This window comes from Fringilla coelebs (genome assembly GCF_963513975.1).
Source record: "Fringilla coelebs genome assembly, chromosome: 10".
Classification (NCBI taxonomy): Eukaryota; Metazoa; Chordata; class Aves; order Passeriformes; family Fringillidae; genus Fringilla; species Fringilla coelebs.
In genome coordinates, this window is record NC_140036.1 from 3,742,451 (window position 1) to 3,759,621 (window position 17,171).

Below are 17,171 nucleotides of genomic sequence, written 5' to 3' on the forward strand. Positions count from 1 at the left end.
GTCAGATTTTGATGTGAGGGGAATTGCTGATGTGATGCTCTGAAATGATGTTTAAACTGAGGTGGGCACAGCAGTAAATCCAGGGGCCTGGGCTGTGCAGGCAAGGAGTGCAGGGGATGGGGCAGGAGGGGCTGCAGAGCACAGCTGGGAGTGCTGTTAAATCAGTGCAAGTATTCATTTTCTGTCTATCCCCACACAGCTAAATGAAAGAGAAATCTTCAAGTCTCATTTCTTTGTTATTTGCTTTTTAGTAAGGCAGTGAAATTTTCCTTTTAAAATAAAATACATGGAAATGGGCAGCAAGAGCAGCTCGTGGCCTGGTGATTTGTTCACCTGTAGACAAAGTGCTGCCTGCCCTCATATGGCTTTGTAACTTCCCCAGGAGGAGCCTAAATGGTACACAGCAAACCAGCAAGGAATGGAACAGTTTGCCCATCAAAGAAACCTGTTGTATCCAGGTTAATACAATTTTTAAAATTTTTATTAAAAAAAAATAATTCAAAACTATTTTTTGCATCCCCTCTCCCCACTCCCCCATCAGAATTTTTCTCACTTATGCAGCTCTTTTGGGGTGGAGGGTGATCAGTTCTTCAGCATTAAGGATACACAGTTACATGCTTCAATAGGTACTTCAAAAAGCAAAAGGGGAGGAGTGCAAAATCCTCTTGAGGTCGTAGGCATATGATGTGTATTTATTCCTTCTGGCTGCTTCCTTTTCCTCTTTTAGTTGTCTCCTAGGATTTGGTCTCATTTTCCAAACCTGAGCAAGTTCAAACAGTCAAGTGCAGGTCTCTGGAGCATTCAGCTGGGCTCCCTGTGTCAAGCTGTCCATTTTATAGCTCTTTGAATAATAAAGAGGCTCTGGAAAAGAGGCTTTGAGAGTCCCACAGGAGTTTGGAATTCATTCCCAACTCTGAAAGAACTTCAGACACATCTCTGTACTTGGAAGTATTGCAGGAGAATCACTTTCCCAGTGCTTACTGTGAAGTATCAGTGTAAAACCAAATCAAGTGAAGAAATGACAAAAAGCTGACATAGAAACATTCTTTTAAAGCAGCAGTAGGTAGAGTTCCAAAAAAAAGACCTAAAAGGTAGATTTATATAAAATATTCCTATTGTTTAACAGAAGTTTAGGGGTTACTCAAATGCCATGATTAACAAGACTGGCTGGGAGGAGGAACTCTTTCCTCTTTTTCCCTTCTAGCTTTTCAACAGCATCCCAACACTGCATGCAAGAAGTGAAAAATGTGCTCCAAGGAGCACTATCAAAACCTCAGTTATCTGCCCCAAAGCAAGTGACAGGAGAGACAGGGGTAAAGAACAGCAGAGGTTTTATTATGGTGGATCTTGTTGTTCAGGGAAGCTCACTGTGATCTCAGTGCCATTCAGCAAAGAGAACTCCCCACACAGAGTTATGGAATATTCTTGAACAGATTACAGAAGATTTGGGTAAAACCAGGTCATAATTTAAAAATGTTCTGATTCCTAAGACTGTTACTGGGTATTTACTGCTTTTACATGTCCCTTTCATTTTCTTTATAACCCCATATGGCTAAATGAAAGAGAAATCTTAAAGTTTTGTTTATTTGCTTTTTAGTAAGGCAGTGAAATCATCCTTTTAAAATAAAAGTACAGGGCATTTCTCAAGTGTGAACTCCTCACCAAGAGGTCAAGCTGCTGGTAGCCAGAGATGGGAACAATGTCATCACCTTGCCCCAGACTTTTCTACTTTTCTACTCTGAGGGATGCAAACCCCACTGTGACCTCTGCAATCCCCATTTTCTAATTCTCATCACTCTTACCAGTCCCAGGAGCAGGCCAGCAGTGATGGGAGCAGCAGCTGCTCCATTTCATCAGGCATCTCACTCCAAGATGCTTTCTACATGGGGGTGACAAACAATTTGTCTTTCAAGGCCCCATTGAGCATCTAAGAGCACAGATCCAAAAAAGAAGTGATTATTCTCTTTTCAATTGTCATTTTTGGCTGGATGTAAATAGCAGCTTCTCAGGAAAAATGGGAATAGTTCACATTCAGAATCATCAATACCATGTGCATTTTATACTGTACTTGAGAACACCTTACATGTACTGCAGAGGTTTGGAATCTCACAGTATGCTTCTGGTTTCTTTTTGTATCAATGGTGAGTTAGATGATTTTTATTTCTTCATAAAAAATGAAGAGCATGGTGTCTGTTAACTGGAGACAACAAAAATATCCTCCATAGCCAGCTAGATTTTATAATTAAAAAAAAAATAGGATGCAGTGTGGGTGTTCAAGTCATACATTAACTATCAGAATGAAGGAGCATATTTAGAAAACCATTGTACTGGTTTTAATTTAGAAGTATTTAATTTAGAAGTATTTTCTTATCCATCAAAGCATTGTAAATATGCTGAATTTAAGAGGTGGCTTTCTTCTCAGTCCTGTGGCTCCTAATATAATTTGGGGGTGGGGAGAAAAGAAGCCAAATACAGTCCTAGAGAGGAAAGGGCCTTGTTTCACAGAAAGCTGCTCCTGTTCTGAGGGCTGGAGCACATTCTTGCTCCATCCATCTCTAGAAGGAATAAGTGGTGTACAGCTCCTGCCCACTTCTCCCTGTGCTCCAGCAAGGCTGAAGTGATTTGTAGCTGAACACAGAAAGGAAAATCTTACCTGTGCTGTCTTAGCTGTTTAAAAGAGGCTAACTGGCATCACATGTAATTAATTTGTTGGCAGGTGTATTGTTTTTTACACTACAAAAAAGTCCTGCTACTGTAAGTCTGCTTATCCTTAAGTGGAGCAGTTTTGATGGGAAGCATAAGGCACCTCACCTGTAATTTCCAGAGACACCAGACAGACTATCTGAATTTAAAACCCCACAAAGTGGGAAATACTTAAGCTGATAAACTCTGTAAGTTGCTCTTAATGTGCTTTTTTTTAAGAGTTTGGGCCCTTCCTTCAGCTGGCTGGAGAAGAGCTGCTTTTTCTCTTAAGTCACACTATTGAACACTTCAAATACTACTGATGTCTTCTTTCAAATTCCTCCAAAACATGATAAGATTTATAACACAGCAATTCCAGAAGAATATTTCAATATTCTTATACTGAGATATGATTATTGGGTGGAAGGTCTTACAGCACTAAACATTTATCTGTATGAAAACAAGGGAGTCACAAAAACCAAAAAAGTTTGGATTTCTCAAGCTGCATAAGTGACTATATTTTGTACTAGAAATCTCCTTTCAGTTCTTACATTTCTTCAGAGTTACAGGGAGCAGACTATTAACCCTAGAGGATGGGGGAAACTGGGTTTGAGGGTATTCTTTAATTTGTATGTTCATAGTACAGAACAATGGCAGCAGCAGCATCTTTCAAAATGAAGACATGAACGATAAAACAGGCCAGGGTAATTAATCCTTGCAAGAAGAGACCTCCTTGTCTATGCAGAGAATGAAAGCAAATGCAAATGAAATATCCAGAAACCCCAAAATCAAATTAGGACTGTAATGTGTGCAAGGAAAAAGGATGATCAAAGTGGGAACTAAGGCTTATGACCTAAGAACTCTGAAGTTTTTATTGATGTGACAACATCTCTGTTTGAAGAAAAATAAAGTTAATGCAATTTACATGATGATAAACTTCCAAGTTCCACAGATTTTTTTCATAAACAAAAAAAAAAAACATTCATGAATCAGTGAACCACAGCAAGAGTAAGGCCCTGCCAGTTTTGCAGACTGATTTACACTTGGAGGAGGAGGAAGGGAGGGCACTTTGATTCAAGTCATAGAGGCTAGGATGAACTCAGCTGCCAAATTCTGTGTTCTGCTCACTTTGTGAGCTTAGGCATTTGCATTTGGATGGGCATTTAAAGAGACTGTGGTAGCTTTACATTAAACCAAACCATCAAAAGTTGGGCAATAAATGAAGACAGAAAATAGAAAATCAAAATAATGCTGATTTTGTTACAAAATCAAGGGCAGACTGAACAAATCCAAGAAGTATTTTCAATTGTTTGAAAACCTGAAGATGAAACAGTGTCCCAAATTCAAGGCATAATTTCGAGCTTTATAATGTTACCTGGAAAATATTATGTCCATCAGAGGAGGTTAGGATGTATGTCTGCAATTCCCAGACTCTCAAGTTAGATCTGAGGCTAAACTGGAGCTTCAGCAGTGGTGGAGGCAGCAACAGCTGAAGGAACAGGCTGTGGCTCTTCTGGTGGATTGTGAAGTTTTGTTTCTGAAACACTAAATTCCATCATGGGGTCTTTCATCTTCACCACAGGTGCAAAACACCAGTAAATGCTAATTCCAGCAATCCAGATCCTATTTCATATGCAGAAATTAACCCAAAGGCAAGTAATAGAAATGCATACATCATCCCATTCAATTATTCAGCAGTTTTGCAGACACACCGGGAAAAAAAACTAGCTTTCAATATAAAAATTGTCTATGAAAGAGTCTAACTTGAATTTGTCTCCATGGATCATAATTCCACATGTGCTGCTGGATCTGTAGAAGAGGAGAGAAAAATGAACACTCAGTTTGAGCTGCCTCAGTTGGCAGATTGGTTTGAGAATCAGCAAAGCCTTCCAAGACTTGTTCTTTGCAAGGTACCAGTGCCTGAAGAACAATTCTCACCCACAGTGTGCAGCAGAACTTCTTTAAGGGTTAAGAAAAGGCCAGGCTCATAAAACTGCAGGAACAGTGAGGGTCTTTTATAGAACTGGAACAAATCTGTTCTCTGGCTTTCAGAATTAGGTTAAATTACACCAGACTTGCTCAGCAAGTTCCCTGCATCCCATGACACTCCCTGATGATTTCATTCAGCCCTCACTGAGCCCTGTGCACGGTTCAAGTGAGGGAGGACACAAAAGGCACAGAGAAAGTCACAGAAGTACAGAAAGAAAAATTACCATGTGTGTGTTGTCCTGGCATCTCAGCTGGTGTTCCCATTTCTTTTTCCTTCTGGAAATGACTCTGGAGCAGTTTGATTTCTTGATCATAGTCCTGCCATTCTGGAACTATCCTCATGGCTGCCTGCAGCTTGGGCTCTTTGGTCATTGGGTTGTTACACTGCAAACAGAACAGACAGGCTACAAAAGGTTTCTGCACTCAACAGAGGTGTGCTCTCCTCTGCTGGGATCAATCTGCTGGTGGTGAACAACACCTGCCTGTCCTCCAGAGAACAGTGCAAAGTCTCTTTCCAAATTCATAACAATGCCACTGCTCCAGGTAAGAGAAACACAGAAGCTAATGGAAAAAACTCAAGTGCTGAAAATGTGCAAGTACTGGTACAGGCTGAGGGAGGGAAGTGCCCCTAGAACTGGGGGTTTCTGTATTTTAATGTGCTGTGAGAGTAAGAGAATCATCCTGCACTCACCAGATCAATGGTTTTTGCTCTCTTCTTCGAGGAATCATCACACCATGTTTCACACCACAGCCACTCCTGGGGGAGGGACTTGATTGGTACTTGGTGGATCATGTTGTTTGGCAAATCCTGTTGTGCAGAGTAAGAGTTAGTAGCTGTTTCCACAGGGTGCAGGATGGGAGGAGCAACTTCTCTTTCAAACCAACAGGATTGTGAGGGTTAACTTCTGTATGAGTTTTCTTTTCTCCCAGTGCAAATATAAAGGGATGAATCAACACTTACCCCATTTCAAACAAAGACCTCTGGGAAAATCCCAAGTCCCATCCTGACACCAGAGCCCAGTAAAACAAAACAAACACAATGAAGCACACCTGATCAAGGTTGGACAGACTGTTTGGATCCTGACTCAGACCCTGATACTGTCCTCTGAGTCGATCTCCAGCTGCTATCTTCCTGAACTTCTTCAGATCCACAACGTACAGAGCACTATGTGGAGATGATGCAATTAGTAATGACTGCAATTAGGAATTTCCCTGAGGAGTAACACTGCAGCCCCACTGGACCCTTCAGACACAATACCCTAAAACAGTCTCAGGGTGGCAGCACATCTATGATCTATTACAAGGCAGGAAAGCAGTTCTAACAAAGTCATGGCATGTACAAAAAAGAATTTTCAACAAATCTGTCTTTGCTGTCATGCAGTTCCTGTTCCAACATTTGTAATTAACAAAGGAAGATGTCTGTTAGTTAACACTTCAGTTCTTCATCTCTAAGAGTTGTAGCATACTGAAAATAACTTCAGTGTCTCTAGTGCTTCATTGGCCACAGAACCTTCAAGAGGCAACAGGAAGGAACAAGTGGTTGATGCAGTGCTGCATACCTCAGCTAGTGTTCTGCTAAGTCTAAGCAGCAACAACAACTTTACCCCTCTATTTTAGGAAAAAAAAAAAAAGGAATTCTTCATACCTGATGTGGTATTTTCTTCCAGCTAAATGACTTGCCCAGTATCCTGATTTCCAGAACCTGTAGCCATCCATCTCCCTTCGGCTGTCACAGAATGGGGTGTATCCATAAGGAGCACCATCCAGATTAAAATCCCTCAATTCCTTCAGATCTGTGCGCACAATCTGAGGGGAAAGGACGTTTTATTTTCATTTCTAGGAGCCTGCCCTTCTAGGGTTGTTTGCAAATGCTGTACAGGATTTAATTCAAACTGAGCAAACAGATAAAGGAAGAATGACCTGATAGACATGGCAGTTTTTTGCATTATATGTATGTATTACAAAAATACAGCACAAAAGGTGTTGTCTCCCCTGCCCTAGAGCTGGAGAAAATAAAATAGAGCTTCAAATAACCTGATGGGTTTTGACAGATGAAGTTCAAAACTGTTTCTTAATAAGCAGCAAGAATTCTCACTGTATGTTAACTGGGATTCTTGGTATCCCTTCCTCTTCAGTGTTTGCAGACCCTTCAGGGATGAAAGCTTTTTAATGTCTTTTTGACACACATGTGGCACTAGCACTGCTTTAAAAATATCACTCTAATGGGAAAAAAAAAATGCCTTAGTATCTCTCACAAGCAGAGAAACAAACTGTCTAAAATGACAGCTGGGGAGCTGGAAATCTCTCCTAACTGCTCCTTCAGCTTCAGTTTGACCTGGTATGGCTTCACACCATGCATGTGCCAAACCCCCCAGGCAGTTCACACTCACTTGTTGATAATCTGTACTTCTCATTTCATCTGTACTTTTGAGAGCAGTTTTGGCAGTTCTCACTGTGCACATTTCCTGCCCTTCCCACCCAGGAGCTGAGGAGTGAGCACACACAAAGCCTCCCGTGGCCTTGTGCACGAGGGATTTGCCTTCTCCTCCTCTGAAAGCCACTCAGGTGTGGCCAAGTTAAAAGCCAGGGCCTGGGAGGGCAGAGTGGTTGGTGATTTAGGAAAATACTGTCTGTGGTAAGTGATCTGCAGGCTGGGAGAACAGACTGAACTGCAGAAATGGAAGGGTGAAATGAGAATCTGTTTGGCAAGCTAGCTGGAATCACAGTGAGTGAATGAGGAACCAGATAACAGTAAAAGACAGGCCAACAAAACCAATCTTGTGGAAACAGGCACAAAACCCAGCCCTCAGTGAAGCATGCCATAATTCCAGAATCAACCTCCAGACATGCCTATGAAGGGCTCAAACTTGCAACCCTTCCAACAATATGGAAATTGTATTCTAGAACTTATTGATTTAAAAAAAAATAGTAAAAAAAAGAAAAGATCAAATAACTGCAGCCTCTGTGTTACCTGATCAGCATCCACAAAGAGGATTTTATCAACAGCTAATGGGAAGAGCACATCTAGAAAGAGGATCTTGTAACCCCAGATGATTCTCTGCTTCTCTGTTTGTTGGTGCAGCCAGCGTGGCCATTTATACTGGACAAGCTCATACTGGAAATTGTACTTCTTGGCCATGTATGGGATGAACTCCTGCAGAGGGAGGGGAAAAAAGCAGCTTATCTCAGTTCTTTGTTCCTCTGCAGGAAAAAGAAAAGCACATTACAAGAGACAGACTTCAGTCGAAGGCACAGAACATCAGAAAATGAAATACCACAAAGAAAATCAGTTTCATTTTTAATTCACACTGAGGCCCAAGCTGAATAATCAAAATAAATTGTAAAGGCAACTATTTCAGCATTTTTGTCCACACAGTTCCTTCTGAGCATTTCATGGTGATCCACAGATGAGAATGCATTACCCAAATCATAAAAATTCACAGATGGGACAATTATTTAGGGTGTACAAAGCAGTGTGAGTGGGAGCACGTAAAATGAGAGAAAAGCATTGGGAGAATTTTTTTACTAGAAAAACTTGGCCCCACTGTCCCATCAGCTGACATTCCCATCTGTGAGGCTTTCTCCAGCTTTGGGTGAGCTCAGGTTTAGCCAAGTGATGCTGGTGTAGCACTGGGAAAGGGAGGGGAAAGCAGCTTGTGGCACCTTTTCCCCACCACCAAATAAATTTCTAATCAGTAACAAACCTTGAATGTAGGTGATAAGTAGTTCTTCAGAAACCAAAACTTTAAAGGAGTCTTGGTGTGTTTCAGCACAGACAACATCATTATGCTATCAAAAGAAAAAAAAATAAAACAGTTTCAGGAACAAGTGGCACCCACAAAAGATGAGCTGTGTAATAAAATACAAATGGCTGGGCTACATGATTAAACTGTTTGCAGTTGTGTGTCAGGTAACTGAACTCCATGCATAAAGAAAAAGTGGGTAGCTTCAGCCTATTGTCAATTGATTAATTTGAACAAAATTACTAAACTTTCAACATCTCTATATTTCAACTAGGCAGAGAATATACATCCTGTTGGCTTTTACAGCCCTTTGAGAACAACAGAAGCTCAGATTCTTTCTAAAGCAACTTATTCTGTAACTTCTTAACAAAACATTGGCTTTATTGTAGTGAGAAAATTTAGGACAGCAACACACCATCTATTAAATTAAGTCTATTTTTAACTCATGAATGCTATGCAGACAAAACTTCCTATGACACAGGAGATGCAGATTCTAGTGGACTTCTGAAACCTTGAAAAAGTGAGGTTTTTTATACTCTTGCAGATTGTAACCTTTTTCCTTGTGCAAGGCCACCACTATTTGGGACATTGGGGTTATAAATTCTCAACTAACCGTAGGAATCTCTCATAGAGGTGTCCTGAAGCCACAGAGAATATATTTAGTACATCATCTTTATCCTGTTTCACATCTTCATTCTTCTGTCCTCCTGTGAATCCCCTGAAAGGAAAAACATGGTTCTGTGAAGGACAAGCTAGGAAGGGCCAGCTCTATAGGAAAATACAGAAAATGGCTCCAGTTTTGCTTTAAAACAGTTGGTCTGGGGCTTTTGGTGTCATTCCCTGCTGCCCAGGGCATTTTCCCAAGGCAGAGTGCTGTGCACAAGGACAGGGAAGGTCCAGGAACTCAGACATGAACACATTTGATTGACAGAGCACTGGCTGAGGTGCAGCTCCTGGGAAAGAACAATGTTTTCAGACTCCCAAGTAGCAGGGGGGTCAAGGAAGATTAAGCAGGTGCAAAGCAGGAGCCCAAATCTCTATAAACAGAGGAGTCCAATGAATGACAGCCCTGAATTCAATTAATAGACAGCTATGGAATTTCACAGACACCATGGTATTGCCAAATAGGTTTCCAGTTTCAAGAAACTTGTAGGTTCTCATTGAAGTAGTTTTACCATTTCAGAGATTCCCAAAATCCAGATTCATTCTCATTGGTGCCATCACTTAGCAGATCTTCATTCATCATGTCAAACTTTTTCTGCACCTGTGAAGCATGACATGGCTTTAGTGAGTTGGAACCACATATTGAGCAGATATTGTCAGGAGTGTTGTCATTGCACTGGTTCTGTTTTTACCTTCTTTAATTACACCCCATGAGCTGACAGGTAACCTAAGCTCTCTGGGAAAACAGCTCAGTAATGAGTGACTTTTTCCAAATAGATTTTAGACACCAAAGGCATGTTAGTCTGGCTGGTTAAAATACTTTTCTAAGAGATGTTTAATGAGATTGAGACCTGCAAAGAAAAACCTTCAAAGAAACCAACAACCCCTGAAAAAACCACCACACCAACTCCACCAGTCTCTACCTGGTATAACTGGCACTGAGACTCCAAAGCAGACACACAGACAAGACAGTGAATGGGGAGAACATCCCAAAAGCAGTCCAGCACAAGTAAATGTTGCCAGGTGTGAACTGGCTCTGTTACAGCCATCACTCATCTACCAGTCATTCTCCTTGAACTTCTCAGCTATGGCATTACCTGACAGGCAACCCTAAGAGACAGCAGATTGGTAATTTACCATTTTTTCTTTTTTTTTTCAAATTTATTCTCACCTACCCTGTGTCAGAGTGACACAAAAAAATGAATAGAATTTATCTGTGACAGATGAAATGCTGGCTCAATGGACATACTGAATGTTTATTACTAGACACATACTACATATGTAATATATAATGTACATATGTACATTACTAAACATAGGACATACAAAACTGCTTTTTCCTGAAGTTATAAGCAGTCAGGAAAATGTATTATTTTAGCTCAAGGACATACACAAGGAACAGGACTTAGATGTCATTTTCTCCTGTATTAAAAACCCAAATCAAGGCTACAGATGATGCTCTCTACCCCTGATACTGTGAGGTGAGCTTTGTGCAGACTGCCTCAAATGTATGCTCATGGGAAGAGAGCTTCAGGCCTTAATCCAAGTTCTCCCCATTGTTGGTCAAACAGACTTCTTTAAGGGCACCTCTGGTTTTTAAACTCACCTTCACTTTAATAATTTTGCTCTTGAAGTTATTGAGAACAACAATAACTTCATTAGCTTCAGGTGGAGAGTCCGTGCCATCGTGGCTGAAAAAGAGCAAGATACTGACTTTTACTACAAAGCAAAAATATGTTCTTTATTTCTTCTGGCCATTTTTATACATGTATTAAGCCTCAGCACTGTAAAACAGGTTTCAGACATGCCAAAGAAACAAATACATTTATTTGAACACACTTAATGGGGTTTTAAATTAATTAATTTCACCTAGCATAACTTATGTTCAGTATGAAATGTAATTTGCTGTTCAGTTTGCTGTTCAGGTCACCACACTTTGGCAAGGGAACCATTAGATTCCCATATTACAATGCCTACCTACTTCAGAAGTTTTACAAGAAAAGGACTGAAGTGTTTTTTATCCTGGCCTACCTGTAGATCCTGTAAATATCTTCAGATCTGCCTTTTCTCAGCCTTAGAGTCCATGCACCAGGATTGGCTTTTAACTGGAAATAGCCCTGTAAAGTGAAAAGAATATTTGGCAGTTTCCAGAAAATGCAAATGCAGAAAAATTAGCTTTAAAGTTATGTGTTTTGACTCACTGTTTTAGATCTAAAATGTTATTTGCAAGCCCATTGATTAAGGCTTTAAACCCAGAGAACTGAAGAAAAGCCCCAGAAATCATTCCATTCAAAATTGTTGGGTTTTCCCTAAGAGACAGAAGCTTGAAAAAGTCTGGCATTATTTGTTAGATCAAAGTCTTCATTGGACTGATGGGAACAGTGCAAACCCAAATTCTTTTCCTGCAAAAGGTTGCCTTCATGAAGGAGTGAGGGAATTTCAAAACACTAATTTGTGATTACACAAGAAAATCTAAAGGAATTCTAAAGCTCTACAGAGTGGTAATTCACCTACAGCAGAAGCAGTAACATAATTTACATGTCACAAGATATTACAAAACTTTTAAAAATTACAATGTGAAATTCAAATATTGTGGTCAAGTCTCATTAAGCTTCAGATTCCAGATCTGAATATTTTCCTCTGTGATTTAGATTATTAGACCTATAGAAGACACATGCAACTGTAGAGATGCTTTAGTGTCCCACTCAGTTTTGTATTGTGGCTTCAAATGCTTGCAGTCCCTATGAGAGCCAGGCTGCATTAAAAAGAAAATTTAAAAATATTTTTGAAAATTTTGGTACAACTAATTAGAAAAAGGACACTTCAGAGTTTTGCTCCCCAACATAAACACAGCATGTGATCACATGCAAAATAAGGGACATCTTTCTTTCTAGAGTGAGAAATACTACATCATTCTAAGATATACTCCAGCTAAGAAAAGGCACAAATTGAAAATGAGTAAGAATTCTAAAATGAAAGACTAGCACCAGGAAACAAGGAATATTTTTACCTTGTTTTTATTTTAATTCATTTAAATAAATGTAATTACTTTTAAAACTTAAAGATTATTAAAAAAAAAAAACCAGAAAAACAGCACAAGAGGTAATTTACCTCAGTTTTTCACTAACATTACATATCAAGAAAACATTGCAGTGGCAAACTTCCTAAGTCATAATTTCAGTCCATACCACTCTCCTGTTCCAGTGTGGACACTGAGAACAGACACATCCCTTATGCAGTGACATTACAAAAGCAGCTGCAGGGAACTATCATACATTTGGATTTCCAGCACCTTTTCTCACCTAAAATAAGCCAATCCCATTCTTTCCCACTTCCTTTATTTTCTCCAATGCCAACTATCCTTGCTGACTCTCTCCATTTATGCCATAGATCTCCTGAAGAAATGGGTCCCAAAAACAAGACAGCCAGAGTGGATGGCCCAAGGAGGATCCTGTCCCAGGAAAACAACTGAGCTTCCCTGGGAAGGGGCTGCTTGAGAATACTGGCAGCATTTAAAGATATTCCAGAATATCTCAGCCAGCTGAAGAGAAAGGAGCTCATCTTGAAAGAGGTGAGAGGTGTGAGGATTCAGACATCAGTGTGAGGAATGATGGGGTTCTGGTGCATCTGCAAGCAGCTGTGCAGTGCAAGTTCCACCCCAAACCCAAAGCCCATGCTAGGAAATAGCCAGGGGTGGAAGGCAGAGGCTGTGCTGGCTGTGCCAGTTCCAGAACACTCACCAGGTTGGCCATGACAATGGTGTCCACGATGACAGGGCTGCTGGAGGTGCCCAGGGTGAACTGGAGTCCCCGAGGGGGCTGCCCAGTTGTAATGTCATAGCAGTGGCCCTCCAGCAGCAGGTACTCCAGCTCATACTCTGCAGCTACAACACTCTCCACCTGAAAGGAGCAGACACTGCTGACTGCAGCACGAGCTCTAAAGTACCACCTTTTATTCTCTAGAATAGCTATAGTAATTTTTTTTAAAAAACAATTTCACCAGAGTAATTTTATTATTAGACAAATACCTAGAAAACCTCAGAGCTCAGCTCCTTCAAGTGATAATCCTCACACAAATATTGTTAAGAGTGGCTCAGACCAAAAGAATTTGAATCTCAACTTATGCTAGGAAAAGTGAAGGATTGGTGCTCTATTCCACAATTTATTTTTTTAGCATTTACTGGAGAATGGAGTTGGTATCTCATGAAAAGTGTATTATGGGATCCAGAATTTTGACTGTAAATCAGTTTAAAGCTGGTCTCACCTAGTAACAGCCATCTGAAAGAACCATTTTGTTTTGCCCTTACAGTGCACTAGGGTACTGTCAGGAAACACCCATTTCTTTTTTTCTACACTGAACAAAGGTGCCAAGAAAAGAGAAGAGAAAAAATAACCAAAAAAAAACCCCAAAAGACTTGGGTCCCTACCAGGCCAAATTCAGATGTAGCCTGAGGACAGTACATAAGCAGAATGTTAGTCTAATCCCAAAAGCATCTCCTCTCCCTGCACATCCAAAATGACAGATTAATTGCTACAGCACCAACAGACTGCACATTGGGAACTGGCAATGGTGCACCTGCAAAAGTAAAGCTGCTGTTTATTTGGAAGCTCAGGAATGCACTTTGAATGCCAGAAGCATTTGATTTCCCTCTCTCTCAGGCTTTTAATTAATCAATGGGGCAGGCATGGAAATCAGAGGCTTGAAATGCAGTATTAATGCTTCATTTATGCCTTTACAGTTAGCTTAAGAGATGAAAAACAAGAAACTCCTACACCAAAACATACTAACCCAAAACCAAAATCATAAAACACACACCCAATTCCCTAGATTTCTGAATAACTAGTACAGGATTAGCAATACCAGATACACCACAATTCCCCATCATATTCCCATACAATATCAGAGAGATGCAGAAGTAAGAGGGGACTGATAACACAGTGATCAGTGAGAAGAGGACCCACATTTGTGATGCCCACAAGACTGTCACTTTTCCAGAGGCCTCTTTGTAAAGGCTTTGACAGTCTCCTTACACACACATGTGGAATACCTTTACAATAAGGTAAATAAATAAGGGATTTTTCCTATTTCTCCCTCTGCATGTGGGGCAGCAGTGCCCAGATCCACAGTCCAACAGTCTGAGTCAAGGTCTGCTCAAGCAGCATCCAGCTCCTGAACCTACAGCAGCTGAGTGGATTTCTGCTGCATGGTTGTACTGCTGCACATCCTTCTGTGGATCACAGGAGTGTTTGCCACTTGACAAGAACTGTGACAATAAATAGTAGCTGAAACCAGCCTGGTGGCTTCTAGGAGCCAGGGGAAGGACTTCCTCCAAACCTATGGTGTCAGACATCCACAAGTAATGGAGAACAGCAATCCTGCTGGTGGGGAGATTATGCTTCCCCTCCTAGAAATCATTTAGAGGTCTGCAAATTCAGTAATATCCACAGCTCTATGTTTATTGGCATTCTAAAATTCTGCATTTCTTTCCCATTAAAAAAAACAAGCCCTGGAAAAGCACCACCATTTAAATGTAGTAGGAACATGATGATTTCTCTTACCTCCTCTAAGAAGATATTGTCAAGGTCATATGGGGTTCTAACAGACTCCACCATCCAACTCTCAGGAGTGTTTAAATTCAGAGTGAACAGTGGAGACTGGGGCATATCTAAAAACTTGGCAATTGGTCCTGGAGCAAAGTTATTCTCTGCTGTGAAAGAAATCTCTGGCTCCAAAACATAGCGGTAAAAGCTGAAATTTCAGAGAGAAAATGTTAGAAAACCCATCTGACAAAATTTGCTAATATTTCACTCTCATTGCATTTGCAGATGGCATCAGCTTTCCCTGACCTCTAATGTCTCCAAACCTTTGTCCAAAGCAATGGAGGTTGTGTTAACCTTAGGACAGGTCAGAATTTTTATCTTGAAGGATTGAAACAGACTGTGCAAGACTCAACCATTAAGACTAGTAAGTGATTTAATTTTATATAAATACAAAAAAAAAAAAAAATTAAAAGCACCCAACTTGTAAAACAGCAGAATTACTTCATGCCATCCACAAATTCCCAGATTCTCTGTGGGAAATGATGCTATTATATAAATGAGATCAAAGCAGTTATTGAGATTTCCCATGGGACTGCTGACCATGCTTCTGTGCTTGCACATTCCAACAGTTTTCTCTCTCTCTGCCCACCCTGTATCATGGAACTGCTTACCTTTTCAGTGGCATGTCAGAAAGCTTAGACTGGCAGTTCATAAACACTCTCAGGTTCATATTTATCAGCTGGTTCAAAACCTAAAGTAATGAGAAAGAGACATTCCTTAAAATGCTAATGAGGAGAGCTTTCTATAGACAGGACCTCAGGGTGGATGTTATCTGCTCACTCCCAATCCCCTCTCCTTGTGGTTTGTTTTACCACCCTTTCCCCATTTTTTATTGTGGTTTTCATCACAGTTACCTGCTCCTTGTATTTCAGACTTTCTTTTTGGCATGCTGAGACCCTCCACAGAGTTACTGCAAACTAAGCTGTTAGAATAGTGAAACTAAAAACTCTCTGCACAATATCTGAGCATGATTTCATTAGTTTGTAGTGCTAACTACTAATACTAATTAGTAGTTCCAATGATAAATGCATTGTGAAACTCAGACACACCATTAGAAAGCCACTGGTCACCACACAGTCAAAGAGGAAGCAAACATTCCAAAATGATGGAATTTGAAGTTGCTGACAACCCTGCCCACGTACCAAAAGTAATGGAGCAAGTCTTTGAGCATCTCTGGTCACGGGATCAACAATAGCCACAACATCAAAGTATGTCTCCCCCTCTTTTGGTCTCAGTTTAACTGCACTAAACAGAAGAAAATACATTTTTAAAGTACCAAACACGTGGATAAACACTTGAAATGCATTACAACCCACTGCTATCCATCTCATCCTGAACTGAAATTACTTCCTAAATGCTGTGTACCTTCAGAAACTAAATAGAGAAAAAACAGGCATATACATGTATGTTTATAGAGATAGGTAGAGAGATAAAATTAATTTCTGAAATCTTTCTGAAAACTGTTGGAGACTTTCCTACTGCTACTTAGATATTTTTTTTAATTAAATGCAACATAGAACAATGGGGAAGTTAAAAAGACACAGAAAAGCCTTGTTCAGCAATTCTATACCTGTATCGTTCTTCAAAAAACTGATACTCAATCCTTGTCTCTCCTTTTGGCTGAGCAGAAAGAAGAGCATCCACTTTCATTACCAAGTCACTTGCCCTGAAAAGAAGGAAAAGAAAAAGGCTTGCAGATATCAAAAAATAAAAAAGGCTGTAGTGATCACATTTCTGTAAGCAGCAAAAGGCAAACAGAATCCAGACACCCAAAGATTCCTACAACCTCTCTACATAGGCTCTGAAGAATTAAGTATATTTAAGGGTTAATCCACCAGTAATTTAAACTGGTTGCAGCCTTATTACTGAGTATACAAAGGATTTAACTCTAACAAATACAGAGCAGCTGTATTTTAGGGGTCACCCATGTTACAGGAACTGATTTGTGATCTTCACCAACCACTCAGACCTGAAAGCCCTTCAGATCAAACCCTTGTTTCACCGCTCTTCCCATTTTACACTGCAACTCTGAGCACTAGGAAGCAATCCTCTAAGCAGAGAAACTTTTGAGAGGGGTCCTATCATAAAAGAAAAATACTTTTGAGCACTACTTCTTTTTCAGTATTTCCATAATTTTTCAGTCTAGTATTTCAAGAATATATTCAATCTTTAATGTGTGAAACCGCTTGAAAGTTCAATGAAAATAGATTTGTACATCACACCTTTGCCAAGAAGCAAAACTGTAACCTACAGGTCTGTCAGCTTTTCTTGAATTAACTGAGATTTCTAGTGACAGCTGTTTACTTACAGATCTTCTTCAAATCCCAGCTGCTGAACCTGAGATTTGATTTTCTGTCCCGATGTCTTTAGGATTATATTTTCGAGGAGATGAAAATCATCCTGATTGAACATTTCTCCATCCTCTAATGGGCCAATAATCTACCAAAAAATAGCAGAATCACCATTATTAGGTAAAGGCTACACTGAAATAAAA

At 40.1% G+C, this 17,171-nt stretch overlaps 1 protein-coding gene across 2 annotated transcripts in view; it reads right to left on the reverse strand.

Annotated features, from left to right (window-relative positions):
• Positions 1–563: 563 nt before the first annotated feature.
• Positions 564–17,171, reverse strand: part of UGGT1 (UDP-glucose glycoprotein glucosyltransferase 1) — a 40,559-nt gene continuing 23,951 nt past the window's right edge. For both annotated transcript variants that reach the window (XM_084212552.1, XM_084212551.1), the window contains 17 exons: positions 16,986–17,116; positions 16,248–16,343; positions 15,820–15,922; positions 15,289–15,368; positions 14,636–14,825; positions 12,818–12,976; positions 11,109–11,194; positions 10,684–10,768; positions 9,590–9,678; positions 9,028–9,132; positions 8,376–8,460; positions 7,643–7,825; positions 6,317–6,477; positions 5,722–5,836; positions 5,363–5,479; positions 4,896–5,055; positions 564–4,491 (listed from right to left, as the gene is read on the reverse strand). In XM_084212552.1, the coding sequence (XP_084068678.1) occupies positions 4,466–4,491; positions 4,896–5,055; positions 5,363–5,479; positions 5,722–5,836; positions 6,317–6,477; positions 7,643–7,825; positions 8,376–8,460; positions 9,028–9,132; positions 9,590–9,678; positions 10,684–10,768; positions 11,109–11,194; positions 12,818–12,976; positions 14,636–14,825; positions 15,289–15,368; positions 15,820–15,922; positions 16,248–16,343; positions 16,986–17,116 (1,971 nt within the window). In that variant the 3' untranslated portion in view covers positions 564–4,465. The remainder of the gene's footprint in view (positions 4,492–4,895; positions 5,056–5,362; positions 5,480–5,721; positions 5,837–6,316; positions 6,478–7,642; positions 7,826–8,375; positions 8,461–9,027; positions 9,133–9,589; positions 9,679–10,683; positions 10,769–11,108; positions 11,195–12,817; positions 12,977–14,635; positions 14,826–15,288; positions 15,369–15,819; positions 15,923–16,247; positions 16,344–16,985; positions 17,117–17,171) is intronic.